General features: G+C 46.9%; 1 protein-coding gene across 1 annotated transcript in view; it reads right to left on the bottom strand.

The window, feature by feature from the left end:
- Positions 1–16,187, bottom strand: part of LOC119160292 (uncharacterized) — a 61,784-nt gene that overhangs the window by 7,216 nt on the left and 38,381 nt on the right. The window contains exon 2 of the mRNA XM_075890891.1: positions 3,985–4,143. Coding sequence (XP_075747006.1) covers positions 3,985–4,143 — 159 coding nt within the window. The remainder of the gene's footprint in view (positions 1–3,984; positions 4,144–16,187) is intronic.

Here is a 16,187-nt window from a genome sequence, read left to right as displayed (position 1 = left end):
AACGTGACACTTGGTAACGAATCATTATGCGAAAGATTTCAAGTCAGTGGTGTGGCTTAGAGTTACCCCCGTATTCAGAAACGCTACTTGACTTGAACTTGACTTGAAACCGCCTTCAAAGCAGCGCATTCGCAAGGCGTCTGTGCGTTTGTGCTGCCTTGGCACCACCTAGAGACAGAGAGTTCGAAACGCGTTTGTGCTGCATTGAAGTTGGTGGCAGGTCAAGATCAAGTCAAGTAGTGTTTCGGAATGCGGGGGTTAGAATACTGGCCTGACCATAAGAGGCCCTTGGTTTAAATGCCATTTCTTCTTGGTTAGTGTATTTTTCATTTAGTCCTTAAATGTTTCGAACACCAGGTAATCATTTTCAATGAGTGCACGAGTCAACCTCGTTGTCCGCAAACTTTTCTGGTCTGGCACGAGTGCAAACTTGCTAGACCACTTTGACATGATAAGAGCCTATCTGCTGCTGAAAAAAATTGTGCTTGATAAAAGGCTTAAATGCGTGTAGACTCTGCTACATAGCTTGTTCATCCTATACTATTGGCGTGTTGTTTAAAGAATGTGAAACAATGCTATACTCGTTCTTGCTCATAGAAATGGATATAACTCGTTTGAAACTTTGTGGCCCTTTGCTTCTTATACAGTCACTGAATTGTAACTAAAGGATTCACTGATGCTTTGAGAAATTATTTAACAGGGATGTCACTGGAGCGAACGTTTCAAAAACTGGACATTTCTTCCCCAAGGAAGAAACGTGGAGAATCTAGCTGAACCTTACGCGCGGCAGAACTCACAAATCGTTTTTATATATAACATGGCCGCCAGTTGGTAAGCGTAGCCATTGGCTCCATTTTATGTGGCACAAGGATCACGAGCGTTTGAATTAGAACGTCCGAACTCTAAGTGCAACGTGAAGACACTGCAGCGTCCTGCAAACAAATTGGAAGATCCCACGAACAGTGGGAATCGATGATATGCGAAGCACGAATGAGAAATGTTGATATGTCACTTTAAAATCAGCACAACGTTACGGGGTATAGGTAAATGATGTCGTACATGACTTCTGTGTCTTGATTATAATGTTTGGATGTTTAGTTTACCTGCTTCATCTATTCACGTCACGTGATACCAAATTTAGTATATGCGGAGCATGCGAAACTGCCACGAGCACGATATGAGCGTGCTATGTTGTCGTGTTCTTACGTGACACGCTTGTCAGGATTATAATTTTTGCACCAGACATATATTTCGTCATCCATTGACGTCACGTAAAACCAAATTTTGTTATATGTGGAGCTAGCAAAACGGCCGCGAGTGCATTATGAAGGGCCAAATAAACTCCAATGTAACGTTGACGCACGCGCACGCTGGGCACAGCGACGCTACGTTAGCAAAACGCGAGCACTCTATATGACGCCAGGCGCGACCAGCGTCTGTCGGCACGGCCCGACTGCAACCGGCGCGAAATGCGACATGCAGCATTTCGCGCAAATGCGTTACCCAAAGAACACCGCGTCTCCCTCTTTTCACGACGAAGGGACGCCGGACGCGCTGAAATGCGCCTTCGTCAAAGCAACGCAGCGCGGCGCGTGCCTGCGAATATATGGCAGGACCGGCACCTGGCGTAGGAACGCCGGCGTGACGCGACGAAATGAACGCTGGCGAGCAGGCCCACCTCGTCACGTCGAAATGTATTGGTACTTTGACTGTGGCATGTAGTCATTGTCTCATATTACATGCATCTCATGATTATCATGTCTGCACAAGTCACATACTTTAGTCATTCATTTGCGTCACGTAATACCAAATTTGGCTGATGTGAAGCTAGCGAAACGGCCGCGAGCGCATCATCAGTGTGGCATGTAGTCATGTTGTTACGTCCTACACTTCGGGTGGGGCCCCGCCGATCCAACGATCGACGTGAGGCAGACTCGTAGGCTTCCACTTTACGCTTTGGCCTGAGACGCCTGAAAGGCCTCGAAGTTGCACATCTCAAATTTATTTGTAGGTTGGTCGTCTCGTGGGGGGTTGCACGTGTGGTGATGTATGAGCCTGACCGACGCACTTGTAGAGCAGACACAGAGATTTGATTTCCCACAAACAAGCATTTAATTAAAGGAAGAACAAAGGCAGGAGTTAACAAAAATAACAGAGGAAGAAATCTGATACGCCATGAAAAAAAACAGCTATATAACAAAATATGCTCTATAAACACTACAACCAGTACCGACAAAATACAAATAGACGGAATAATAATAAAATAACAACAGGATGGAACTAAAAAATAGAAAGAAAATTTATGAAAGGATCATGCTCGCGATTCAAAATTGGCGCGTGCGACGCAGCGCACACAACTACCATTATTGAAAAGCTGGTTATAATAAAATAACAGTTTGAAAAAAGTCACAATAAAAAGTTCCATACAGACCAGGCCAACTCTTGGTACACGTAGGGGAGTTGTCGGGTGCCGCTGAAGATCTCGCCAGCTTAGTAGACGACGAGGGTGCCCGGAATTACAGCCGTTTCAATACGTTGCGCGGGTCACTTCATGCTCGCCGCCTACGCGAGACTCGCGACACCGACGACCGCACTTCTTGCTGGCTGCACGTCAACTGCCGTATCCGATTTCAGAGCAGTCAAAACTCTTTCGGGACGTCCCGTCCTCTCTCGAGGTAATTTCTTTTTTTCTCTAACACATGTCCCTCCTTTCGGTACAGGCGTAGGAAAGACGCGGCGGCGGCGCCGCTGTGTCATTAGTCGCCAGATGTCGTCCTCCCAACACAAAAGTGCCCTTCCTTGGACGACGGGGCACGCGGGTGAAACGAAAATTGCAGTTGTTTGTGACATGTTACATGACACGCATCTCCTGATTATCATGTTTGCACCAGTCACATACCTTCGTCATCCATTCACGACATGTAATACCAAATTTGGTATATCTGACGCTAGCGAAACGGCTGCGAGCGCATCATGAGCATACAATGTAGTCGTGTTGTTACATTACATGCATCTCATGTTAATAATGTTTTCACCAGTATCATACCTTCGTCATCCATTCACGTCCTGTAATAGCAAATTTGGTATAAGTGAAGCTAGTGAAACGGCCGCCAGCGCACCATGAGCGAGTGATGTTGTCATGTTGTTACATGACACACATGTTTATTTTCATGTTAGGGTCTGTCGCTTGTGTTCGCCATGCAAGCCTGCCGTACCATACCAGTCTTGCAACATGCCATGTGAACGAATCCACCGTAAGAAGTCTAGGAACGTGAAATGTAAACTATGACATTCATGACACACATGTCCTAATTTTCATGTTATGACTAGTGAAATAGGTTCTTTATACAGTCATGTTATGGTATACTAAGTTTGGTATCTATACCATTATCGAAACGGCTGGGAGAGCTAAAAGTCGTAAGTGGCTAGACAGACAGACAGACAGACAGACAGACAGACAGACAGACAGACAGACAGACAGACAGACAGAGAGACAGACAGACAGATAGATAGATAGATAGATAGATAGATAGATAGATAGATAGATAGATAGACAGATAGATAGATAGATAGATAGATAGATAGACAGATAGATAGATAGATAGATAGATAGATAGATAGATAGATAGATAGATAGATAGATAGATAGATAGATAGACAGATAGATACACTCAAAGTCACCGAAGTTCGCTATGAAATGCTTGGCATTTAAAACACATGCAAACCTATGGCAACGCTGAAACGTCAAGTTAACAACCAAAATAGTGCCTGGCTCGCGGTTGCCAGACGTTCTAGCGTTTTCGCAAAACGTTTCGCATCTCCCGATATTTCCTGGGCATTTCTACATCTGACTCAGATTGGAAAACTTCACGCTGTTTTACTTAGAAAAACTTGCGTATGAAAATATAATAGGTCTGTAATAACTAAGAGCTAACCACTGTCATCAGCCACATATTTCCCTTGGTTCAACAATCATGGACGCACCGTGTCGGTGAGTGCAGCAGCTTCTGGTTCCTTGAGGGTGATGTCTTCTTTGGCTTTCTGGCGACTGGGTGCGCGACCCGCAATAGATGCGTCGGTCGGCTCAACTGACTGCGGTGGGCCAATTTTAAAGGTCGTACGAGCACTCGCAGTACTTGTTTCCTGCATAGTTTGAAAAATGCCTGACGTTCAATGAGCGCAGAACTTGCGACTCACCTTGGGCATCGGTTGAGCGGTAAGTATACTTTTGTAAAAACGTGGTACATTCGCTCGTTAAATAAATCTGAGAAAGATGTTCAGATTTTTCGTGGTTGCAGTGAACATTTGTAGGTTGGGATAAGGGTGGTTGTACACGCATTGCTCAGTTATGGTTGTTGGTAGAAAGCATCACCTAACAAAGGTAAGATAAAAAATTGTAATAATTAGAGACTTCTGTTGTGAACGTATCATATCGCATGGACTCAACAGTCTCCCTTGAAACGTTTACACCTGCTAGCTGAAATGTAATAAACTTGTCAATAAAGTGGGATTCTGCATATTTGCTGTCTCTTGGTGGCCGGAATTCTGACTGAAGGATGTAGTGTTTGAGGTTTTGAAGTTGTGACCTGCTACATAAAAATGCCGTGCCGCTGTTTTTGATGATTGCTTCGCCGTATCCGCGTGGTGCCCATTAAAAATAACATAACAGGCCATCCTATTCCACAGATGTACCGTTTGTGACAAAATAAACAGTTGACCATGCAGACAATGTTTTAACTGGAGTAGGTAAAGCTCGAGCTTATAGGATGTACCGAGGGGTCCACTGTTAAAGGGAACACCGGAGCACGTGTCGTAACGAACCATGCGTGACGTAACGAACCGCATTCTGGGCAAGCTGCTGCACGGTCTGCGTTTCGGAGGGCGACCATACATGTTCCGTGATCAGCTGCGCTTGCAATCGAACTTTGTATGCGTTGTTCAACTTTCCACTGGAACAAAATAACTTCCAGAGGTTGAAGCAATGCCACCGCGAACCCATGCAGTGCCGGTGCTTGGATAAAGTAATTTCGGAAGTCAAAATTGTCCTGTGAATATGCAATGCGTATTCTGTTTGCCACTATGGACAAATATTTGTTGCAACTCGTCGCAGGCAGTGCCATGGTTGAGCGTCACACTTGCTATCTTTTCACTGGAACTGAATGCAGTCGACAGAGCTCAAGCAATTATTTGGCCAAAATAAATATCTTGAGGAACCCTAGTGCCGCACTGACATGCTGTTCGCTTCGGCTTATGTTTACAAGTGCGGCCCGCAATAACCGATAAAAAAACAACGGTGCCATTGCGCAGCATTGCTACAGCCACCTATTTATTATGTTGGACACCGAAAGTCGTGCATGCACCTATGATAGCCAACAAAAATCTACACGCTTTGTCAATTCCACGGCGCTCAGTAGCACTTGTTTGCGAAAGCAGCGTTGACGGACTCTCGTATACCGAGCTTGCTTATCGACCTGACACGTTTAAATTAAAGCTACTTACTTATCAATGCGGAAAGCCATCTGCAACGTCTGCCACAACGCGAAGGTTACTGCCATCTTGGTTCCCGCCATCTTCGACGCTTTCTTTGTCGCTTGAGCTGGTGGCGACGTAGTCGAAGTCAAAATGCGCAACGTACACAACGTCGTCGTCGCATATGATTATGGTACCCGTAACACGTCACAGCACTTAGAACCTACTGAGACGTGTGGACCGCGCGGCAAGGAACACTCGCAACACTGACCGCGCGCGGAAAGTGCTGTTTGGTGGCAGATGACGACACTGCTATTTCGGCTTATGACATCACACAAGCCGGCGGTGGGAGGAGTTTGCAGCCGATTACTTCTACGACCCATTTTGGACTGAAATAAATACTAACAGTACAGTTTTCATTAGTATACAAGCACATTTAACCCTCTTTATTTGTTTTTTTGCAAAACCCGTAAATTGTTGGGTGACAATGTCATGACTAGGGACCGAATTATTGGCAAATGCCTATTTTGTTCCTTGTGTTCCTACCACGCCATTTTGATATATTGGCATGAAATAGAAATTAAGAAGGGCTTTTATGGTGTTTTTTTATAGTGCCTGTAAATGCCAATTTTGGGTGTTCGTGCCTAAATGCTTCCAAGTGCCTATAAATGCATATTTTCCAAGCAAGAGCATATATGAGCGCTATTCAAGTCCATATTTTGTTTTCGAGCGTGTTGTGAAACTGTTATTTATGTAAAAAAAGCAGCAATAATATTCGCAAAAACTATAAGGTTCAACGTAGACAAAGGTGACATGCTGCGAGCGACTGGAGGAGGAGCATCAGGAGTGCAAAAGACGTTATTTCTGCAGCCCTAAGTGAAAGAATGTCTCAGCGTCTGCAGGGGAAGGAGGAGACTGTATAAAGATGGGGTAAGAAAACAAAAGCGATGTCTATGGCTGAGGAGGTGGCGACCACCTTCTACAAATGCCTGTCCAGTGCCCTGAAGGAACTGAAGAACCCGCCTGAAAACCTGGGTGTGTGGGTGAGAAAGGAGGAGCAGGTTTTCTGGGCAATTGAGGGTAGCTGGAGAACTAATGAAAAACCATAAATGACTACTAATGGAATGCTCTTGTTGATTCAGTGGTGGCGAAGGCCACGAAATTATTATACCTTATACAGCGAAGCCTGAGACAGGCATCGGCATGTTTACAATCAACGTTGTACTTAGCACGCATTCACCGTTTGCTTGAATATGCTTGTTATGTGTGATATCACTTGTCATATGTCTTTAAGTGACAAATATGAAAAAATATAGAACAGCGCCTCAAGGTTTGCCCTAAGCCATTTCTCAAAAATGACACCTGTAGCAATACAAAAAATTAACTAGGATGGGACTTACTATTATCGCATAGAATTAAACTGCGGTCAAAGCTCCTATGTCAAGAATTTAATGCTAAGCTCACGTTTGGAAACGAATGTAGCTAAACAGTCCTCTTCGCGCAATAGTAATTAAGATTTCAGAATGTCGTATAAGGTAGAACTTTTCTAACAATTCGGTTTCTGTTGGTTTAATTACAGAATGAAAGGGCTTATAAAGAGAACAAATTGTGTTGTGTCAACGAAGGCGTGTTTTCTTTGGCATTGTAACCCATCTGCTGCAGCGCCTTAACGTAAAAATGTGATGTTCACGCGGCTTTTGTTTTGTTTGAAATTTGCTTCTAAAACGTCTCTCTCTAGCTGACATAATAACTTGTATTTGGACACTAGAATTTCTTGCGTGGCCAATAAAGAACGTTCTACCATGGTGATTTTTTCACTAAAGCATGATGCGAAGAAGCAAGATTGAATTCCTTGCCTCTCATCCCATGTAGCCATCTTGAGCCTTATTCCTTCCCTGTTTTCTTCGGTATCGGGGCTGGAGAATCACATGACGCATACGCACCAAGAACAACATGGCGCTGCTCTGTGCCGATGTCGAGAAGCAAGGTCCCACGCGCATGACGTGCCTCAGCCTACTCGTGCGCGTACGCCATCCATGCTGTGTCGACTCGGCACTCTTTGTTGTGTATTACCAGTTTCTGTAGGATGGATCAGTCAGTGCGTGTACTTTAGGAGAGGCTTGCAAGGATCATATATTGATACCGCGCTACACCTTGTCACTCCGCTGAAACTGCGGTCAGAGACGACGCACCAAACACAAGCTAAGCATTGTCAGGGTTGGCGAAGGCACGATGCAGGAACGACAAGAAGACGAACGCAAGCAGAATGTTGTTGTTGTTGTTGTTGTTGTTGTTGTTATAGTAGTAGTAGTAGTAGTAGTAGTAGTAGTAGTAGTAGTAGTAGTAGTAGTAGTAGTAGTAGTAGTAGTAGTAGTAGTAGTGGTAGTAGTAGTAGTAGTAGTAGTAGTAGTAGTAGTAGTAGTAGTAGTAGTAGTAGTAGTAGTAGCGGTGGTATGTGTGGTTTTACGTAAAACAAAAACTACGATATGAATATGAGGAACGCCGTAGTGGAGGTCTCCACAAACTGGTGTTCTTTTACGTGCACTGACTTTGCACAGTACACGGGCCTCTACTTTTTCGCTACCTTCTAGATGTCACCGCCGCGACCACAATCGAACCTGCGGTATTCGGGTCAGCAGCGGAGCACCCTTTAGCGACTGGTCCAGCGAGGCGGACGCTAAACGAGGGCCTATTAGTAAATAACACCTCGAGGCTATTCAAAAACAAAAACAAAAATGATAACAAGCTGAGATTTTGTTTGCATGTTTTATTATTTCTGTGAGCGTTCATTCATTATACTGATTTTGAAAGTGCAGTGCAAAGACACAGAGAGGAGAAAGACAGAGACAAAGAGTGCTGTTTTTTTCTTCTGTCTTTGCGCTCCCCTTTCAAACTGATATGACGCAGATATCCGAATTCAAAGTACTCCTCATTCACGCTACACAACAGAACACACATTTTGCACATGCCCAGTAGAATAACGTCACCTGCAACACTCTTAATGAAGTCATTTAAAACTCAGGATGTAAACAGCAGATGGAACATTTTTCGCCTGTTTTTATAGATACAGCTAGCATTTAACTAAGTCCTGATGAAGAGTGTACAGTATGTGACGTCAGCCCGTCAATGTCAACGTAAAGGAGCAACGTAAAAACAGGACCATTCCTTGCTGTACGTCACTCCCTTGATTTTGGGGCACTCGCCCGTGAGAAGGGCAAGTGGCATTCATTAGAAATTTAGCGTTTTTACGAGACATGTAATTTCGCAAATCTTAAAAGGAATGATCCGAAGTGCTCAGTGCACTACTAGGCTTGTCAGCTGGAAATGCTCAAACCTAATGAGGGGCCCTTTATTGTGTTCACCGATACGAGAGAAATTGGTCCTACGCGATTAGACCTTGCATGCCTCTCTTCTGGGGTATCAGTTGTCTGGTTATCTGCTCCTGCAGTGCCTTTCCCAACCCCAACGAAATGGTAGAGACTGATAAGAATGTTAATTAAATGGTGGACACTTGACGCACAATACTAAACAACAAAACGAAATACCACATACTGCGAATGGCGCGGGAAATGCATATTGCAAGGGAGTTTCATAGTGACGCCAGGGAGTAGGCAGGCAGCCGGTACGGACAGAAATGCTTGAGCAGTCCAGCGTCTACAGCTCGTGCACACACTCGCGCTTCGCACTTGGAGAGAGATGGTCCCACTAGTCAGTGCCTTGCGAATTCTCCACTACAGTACCCCGGCGACGAAGACGAGCCATCCTGGCGACTCAAGGTGACGAGAGAACAGGAGGGTCGTAGCAGGGCTTGAGGCGACTGACATGAACTGTCTCACGACCAAGGCGGCGCTTGTTCGTGGACGGCTTGAGCGGTTCAATCACATAGGTGACAAAAGAAGGGTGCTGTATGACGCGGTAAGGGCCAGTATACTTCGGTGCAAACTTGGGAGTCAGTCCAGGAGATTGGAAAGGCAGTCGGAGCCACATGAGAGAACCGACGGGGAAAGTGTCCTGAACAAGATCACGGTCGTGGCGATCTTTTTGGAGGGCTTGATTATCGGCTGTGAAGGACCGGGCAAGCTGACGATTCTCTTTGACATGTCCGGCCATTTCAGAAACTGGGCTGAACTCGGAGGCATCAGGATTGTATGGCAGAATTGTGTCGAGTGTGCTGCATGGGTCACGACCATATAAAAGAAAAAATGGAGAAAAGCTCGTTGTTGATTGAATCGCCATATTGTAGGCATACGTCACGAAAGGAAGGACAACGTCCCAATTGGAGTGGTCGGAATCAATATACATAGCAAGCATGTCTCCGAGGGTTCTATTGAAACGTTCCGTTAGGCCGTTCGTCTGAGGCTGGTAGGCTGTTGATGTGCGGTGTACCGTACGGCATGAATGTAAGAGCTGCTGCAGAACTTTGGACAAAAATACGCGACCTCTGTCACTCAGGAGCTTTCGTGGTGCACCATGACGAAGAACAAACCAATGCAAGATGAAGGTTGCAACGTCACGAGCACCAGCCGAAGGTAGCGCGGCCGTTTCGGCGTACCTTGTCAGATGGTCGGCAGCCACAATCACCCATCGATTACCACCAACAGAGCACGGTAGCGGGCCGTATAGGTCAATCAGAACACGGTCAAATGGGTGTGCAGGACATGGTAAAGGATGCAGTTTACCGGGTGAATGAGGAAAGGTCTTGCGCTGCTGACACAGAAAATATGAGCGAATGTGTTTGCGTACAAATGTGTACATACCCCGCCAGTAGTAACGTTGGCGGATCCGCTAATACGTCTTTAGAGCACCGGCGTGTGTGTGTTGCGGCTCAGCATGAAAATATTTGCAGATATCAGACCGCATATGGCTGGGTATGACTAGCAGCCATTTACGACCCACCACTTGATAGTTGCGACGGTATAACAGGCCGCCCCGTATGGCGAAATGCGTTGCTTGGCAGCGAAGAGCACGCGTGTAACCGGAAGTTGATGCGTCAGAAAGCATATTTAAGAGCGAGACAATCCAAGGGTCTTTCCGCTGTTCGGATGACATGTCTGTGACGCTGACGGCAGAGAGGGGAAGGTCAAGGGCTGATATTTCCGTATCATCAGATTGCATGGGTAATCGTGAAAGCGCATCTGCGTCAAAGTGCTTTCGCCCCGATCGGTAGACGACGCGTATGCCGAATTCCCGAAGGCGTAGTGCCCAACGTCCGAGGCGACCAGAAGGATATTTCAGTGAAGCCAACCAACAGAGTGCGTGATGGTCAGTTACCACGTCAAAAGTTTGGTCGTACAAATAGGGGCGAAACTTGTTTAACGCCCACACAATCACCAGGCACTTTTTTTCCGCAACAGAATAGTTGGCTTCTGCCTTAGTGAGGGCGTGGCTGGCATAGGCGACCACATACTCCGTAAAACCTGGTTTGCGTTGCGTGAGTACTGCACCAAGGCCGACGCCACTTGCATCCGTGTGTACTTCAGTCGGCACAGTAGGGTCATAATGACGCAGTACGGGTGGTGAGGTAAGGAGTTGGCGAAGTGATGCGAAGGATTCGTCACAGGCTGCTGTTCAATTTGAAAGATCTGCAGGGCCAGCAAGGAGTTCGGTGAGCGGAGCGATGATGCAAGCAAAGTTCCGGACAAACCGACGAAAATAGGAGCACAGGCCCACAAAGCTCAGTAGTTCTTTAACTGCAGTCGGCTTAGGAAATTTGGCTACAGCACGAAGCTTGTAAAGGTCGGGAAGTATGCCAGCTTTCGAGACGACATGTCGAAGTATGGTGAGTTGTTTAGCCCCGAAGTGACATTTCTTGAGGTTAAGCTGAAGCCTGGCGTTTTTAAGGCACTGTAGAATTTTACGCAGATGAGGGAGATGCGAAGTGAAATCGGGTTAAAAGACCACAACGTCATTAAGAAAGCAAAAGCATATGTTTCACTTGAGACTGGGTAAAATGCTGTCCATCATTCGTTCGAATGTGGTGGGCGCATTGCAGAGCCCAAATGCCATTACGGTAAATTCATAGAGACCATCCAGTGTGACGAACGCCGTTTTTGGATGGTCAGGCTCAGTCATTGGGACCTGCCAATAACCTGAGCGAAGGTCAAGCGAGGAAAAGAATTCTGTGCCTTGGAGACAATCAAGAGCGTCGTCTATGCGGGGAAGAGGGTAAACATCTTTCCTCGTAATGTTGTTTAGGCGCCTGTAGTCTACGCAGAACCGGATCGAACCATTCTTTTTTTGACGAGCACAACTGGCGAAGACCAAGGACTACAAGAAGGCTTGATGACTCCACGCTGTAGTATGTCGTCTACTTGTTCTGCAATTATGCGATGCTCCGCCGGGGACACACAATAGGGGCTCTGGCGCAAAAGAGTAGTTTTCCCTGTGTTCATTGTGTGCAAAACGGTGTTCGTTCTTTCTACCACCGCTTGGGGAAAGTCAAACGAATGCCCGAATTCGCGCAACCGGGTAACAAGCTGCTCTCGTTGAGCCAGAGCTAGATGGCTGTCAATAGAACGGTGAAATGCATCGGACGACACGCTGTTCGAGGCAAAGTGAGAAACCAACGCGTTCAGCTCCACATTCGGCTTGGTGTCGAAGAAACCAGCAGGCACGATAGTACCTTCATCAATAAGCTGAATGGGGCCGAACGTCTCGTCGCGGCGCAAACTGAGGGGGCACGAGTTCGGATTGGAAATAAATATTCCGGTAGTGTCTTGACAAAGCGCAGGAATGGCGAATGGCAGCGATGTGTGGTGGCGGCTACCGAAGATGTCAGACGGCGTGAATAGGACGGTAGCGTCAGAAAGTGAAGTGCAGCAGGCAGAGACAAACTGAGCGCTGAAAGGAGGAAGGTCTATGTCCGTCACGACGACAAGGTTAGCCACACTAGATACGGCCGCATCAACAGAAGGCGCATCACGAAACGGTACCAGCTCCACTTCGGCTCGAGCGCAGTCCACGATGGCATGATGACGTGATAAGAAATTCCATCCTAGGATGACATCGTGGGAACATGAAGCCAACACGTGAAATTCAATGATGTACAACACGTCTCGAATAACCACTTTTGCCGTACATGCCGCGACGGGCTCAATTTGTTGGGCGCTCGCAGTGCTAAGATAAACTACGGGAGAAAGCACCGTCGTTTTACGAAGAGAGCGGCAGGGTCTTTGACTAATCACAGATATTGCGGCACCGGTATCGATAAGTGCAAGTGTTCGTACACCTTCGACGATTACATTGATAAGATTGGCGGGAGACAGGCGAGGACTTAAACGATTAGACGATGACGCGGCTCGTGCCTCTGGAGCTGCGGCAGTTAGTTTTTTGTCTCAATGGAGGTGGGTCGTCGACGCATAGGCGACACAGAACGACAATTTGTTTAAGGAGAAGGCGAGCGGCAAGTAGAACGTAGAAAAGCGGAGGTTCGGGTGCCGGAAGCAGCTTGCGCATCGCGTTCGTGAACTTCAGCTGGCACGTGAGGGGCGCGGTATGGAGGCCGAAACGTGTAGTCAGGGTATCTTGGTGCATTAACTGCGAAGCACCGACAACATAGACGTGCAACGTGACGTGGAATCCCACAAAAGTAACATATCAGCCGGTTGTCAGCAGTGCGCCAAGGATTTCCGGCGTGCTGCTGTGTAGCTGAAAACGGTGCGGTGGAAGGTCGCACAGGTTGTGGCGTATACAATGGCAGACGAGGCGGAGGCATTACCGCGACGGCCGCATAAGTCAGTGGCGCGGCAACAGGTGTTGGTGGAGAAGCAGGCGTAGGTAAAGGAAATGCCTTGGAGACCTGCTCCTGAATAGTCTGTCTGATTGTCGGCGTTAGGCAGTTAGTTGGTGCTTCGGTGGTCGGCAGATACGAGAGACACGAAAGCTGTCGTGCTACCTCTTCGCGTACATATTCTTTTATCTGCTCCAGCAGGATGCTGTCACCACGGACGACAAGGGCAGCGAGAGAGTCGTCTACTGTCGTCGAGCTTCGAACTGATGCGCGTTGCTTGCAAGTCTCTTTCAAGCTCTGGAACAAGGTCACAAGTTCGGATACGGTACTTGGGCCCTTTGCCAGCAACATTTGAAAGGAATCATTGTCTATTCCTTTCAAGATATGCCTGATCTTGTCTTGTTCAGTCATCTAAGTGTTAAAGCGCCGGCATAAATAGATAACATCTTCAATATAGCTAGTGAAGTTCTCGCCCTGCCTTGGTGCTCGTCCGCGTAGGCGCTGTTCAGCCCGCAGCTTGCGCACTGCGGGGCGATCGAACGCCGCTGCAAGGGTGGTCTTGAAAGCGGCCCAATTGGTAAATTCATTATGGTGGTTTGTGAACCACAGACTGGCGACGTCTTTGAGATAAAATGGGACGTACTCCTATTATGAGGGGCCATCCCACTTGTTGGCGGCGCTCACCTTTTCAAACAGCTGCAACCAGTCTTCCATATCTTGGTCCTCAGTGCCGCTGAAGAAGGGGGGATCCCATTGGCGCAGGGTGGTGGGTACGATGACCAGTTGAGATTGGGTCGTGCTTTACAGTGTGGTACCTTGTAACCTTGCTCGGTCGTCTGATCAGGCATTGCTGATGCAGTGGGCAGTTTCTGGCTTTGAAGTTCCAGGTTTGCGTACTCAGAACACTTCCACCACTTTGCAATGGAGTTTAATAGCGACGCCAGGTAGTAGGCAGGCAACGGGTACGGACAGAAATGCTCGAGCAGTTCAGCGTCTACAGCTCGTGCACACACTCGCGCTTGGCCCATAAGAGAGATGGTCCCACTAGTCAGTGCTTTGCGAATCCCCCACTACAATATGTTCAATCGTTGGTACCTTTCTGCTATGTTAAACATCATTTTTTTTGCTTTTTTTCATGGGTAAAAGTCAACGACGTCGTTGTTTTGGGATATTTGCTTCCCCTCCTAAAATAGCTGAAACCTTCCGATCGTAGCCGCTGCTGTGCAACACAACCATCGAATTGCCAACTCCACCGTCATATTGGAGAGCGGGGACTACAATCGGAGGGTTTCAGCTCTTTTAGAAGGGGACGCATGCACGCAGCTAGTAAAGGACCCACCGAAGCAAACCCGGACACAGCTAAACAAGCTACTCGCGGAAATTTTCTACCATTACCCGGATCTCAGAACACTTTACCTGCGACTAATCTGCCGTAACGGATCGACACCGCGTTTCTATGGACTACAGAAAATTCACCAGCCTGACGTTCCCCACCGACCGATTGTAGACTTCACTTCCTCCCCATGCCAAGCCCTTTCAAATTTTCTACACCGAATCTTAGCTCCCTAACCCGGAAGACACCAGCTCATGTCCATGACTCCAGCCACTTCGTGCAGCTAGTGTCAGATGTGTGCATCGACGATGACGAGAGCATGGTCTCATTTGACGTCATTTTATTGTTCACCATTGTGCCAGTGCCCTTAGACCATTGTGCCAGTGCCCGTAATGTCCTTGAGGGGTACGCAAGCCTGAGTGAAAGGACTTCTTTGGCGGTTGACGAGCTTTGCCGTCTACTGGAGTTCTGCCTGTCCAGTACTTACTTCTCCTACAAAGGAGCCATTTTCAGCCAGAACAGTGGAACCGTTATGGGAGCTTCCATATCCGTCACGATGGCAAACCTGATCACAGAGTACACAAAAGAAAAAGCACACAGCTCCTTTTCGCTGCGACCCAAGTTTTTTCTCCGTTATACGGACGATTGCTTTTGCGTCATGAAGACGTCTGAAATTGAAAACTTTAGACAGCACCTAAATTCCATGCACCCAGCCATACAATTCACGACCGAGTGTGAGAACGACCACTGCCTGCCCTTTCTCGACGTCCAGGTGGCAAGAAAGCGCAACGGCCCGGAGTTCTCCGTTCACAGGAAGCCAACGCACACTGGGCACTGCCTTCAATTTGATTTTTCCTACACCACCTGGCTCAAGGTCTCGGTTGTGACCACGCTACTCCAGACAGTGAGAGATGATTTAGACTCCAATCAAAATTTTTGAAGAAACCCGACGTTTCGAAACCGACTTGGTTCCTTCCTTAAGGGTGACTGCGGAGCAACGTAGAAGCGGCGTCTTCAAAGCACTCGCGGGGTGTATAATGACCCGCCCCTCTCTCTCTCTCGTTTTGCCGTGGAGCGCAGTTCATGTGTATACACTGGGGGAAGGGTTCCGAGAGAGCGGTTGATGTTATGGACTGTCCTCTGTCTAAGAACAGAACAGAACACAAGGTTTTATTGTGCTAAATGAAGAAGAATACATGTGCATGATATACGGAAAGAGGTCCCACAGTGATAGACTGCAAGGGGACCTCTTGTACAATGTAGAATTGAGAATGATTGTGATGTACATAGCAGAGAGACTGAGCTACAGTAAAATGCAATTGAAACAAATAAAGTAAGAATATACCCTTGTAATCTCACAGAAACAATTTAAAAGCAAGAATAAGGCGCTAACTTCAATGACAAGTGATTACAGAACGCAACTCACAATGAACAGGAATCAATTAAGAAACAGCAAAACAGGCTAGTTAGTTGACATGATATGATTTTTTAACTCCGATTTATTTCCTTCAGGGAACGGCATACTTTAATGCCGGAAGGTAAACTATTCCGAAAAGAACTTCCGTAAAAATGGATGGTTTGTTTGCCATAATTGGTGCGAACTTTTGGCAGTAGAAAGTTATTGTTAAGGGCAAACCTTGTGACATTGTTATTTGA

Source organism: Rhipicephalus microplus, chromosome 3 (assembly GCF_043290135.1).
Source record: "Rhipicephalus microplus isolate Deutch F79 chromosome 3, USDA_Rmic, whole genome shotgun sequence".
Taxonomy (NCBI): domain Eukaryota; kingdom Metazoa; phylum Arthropoda; class Arachnida; order Ixodida; family Ixodidae; genus Rhipicephalus; species Rhipicephalus microplus.
This window is presented reverse-complemented; position numbering and strand designations above follow the sequence as displayed.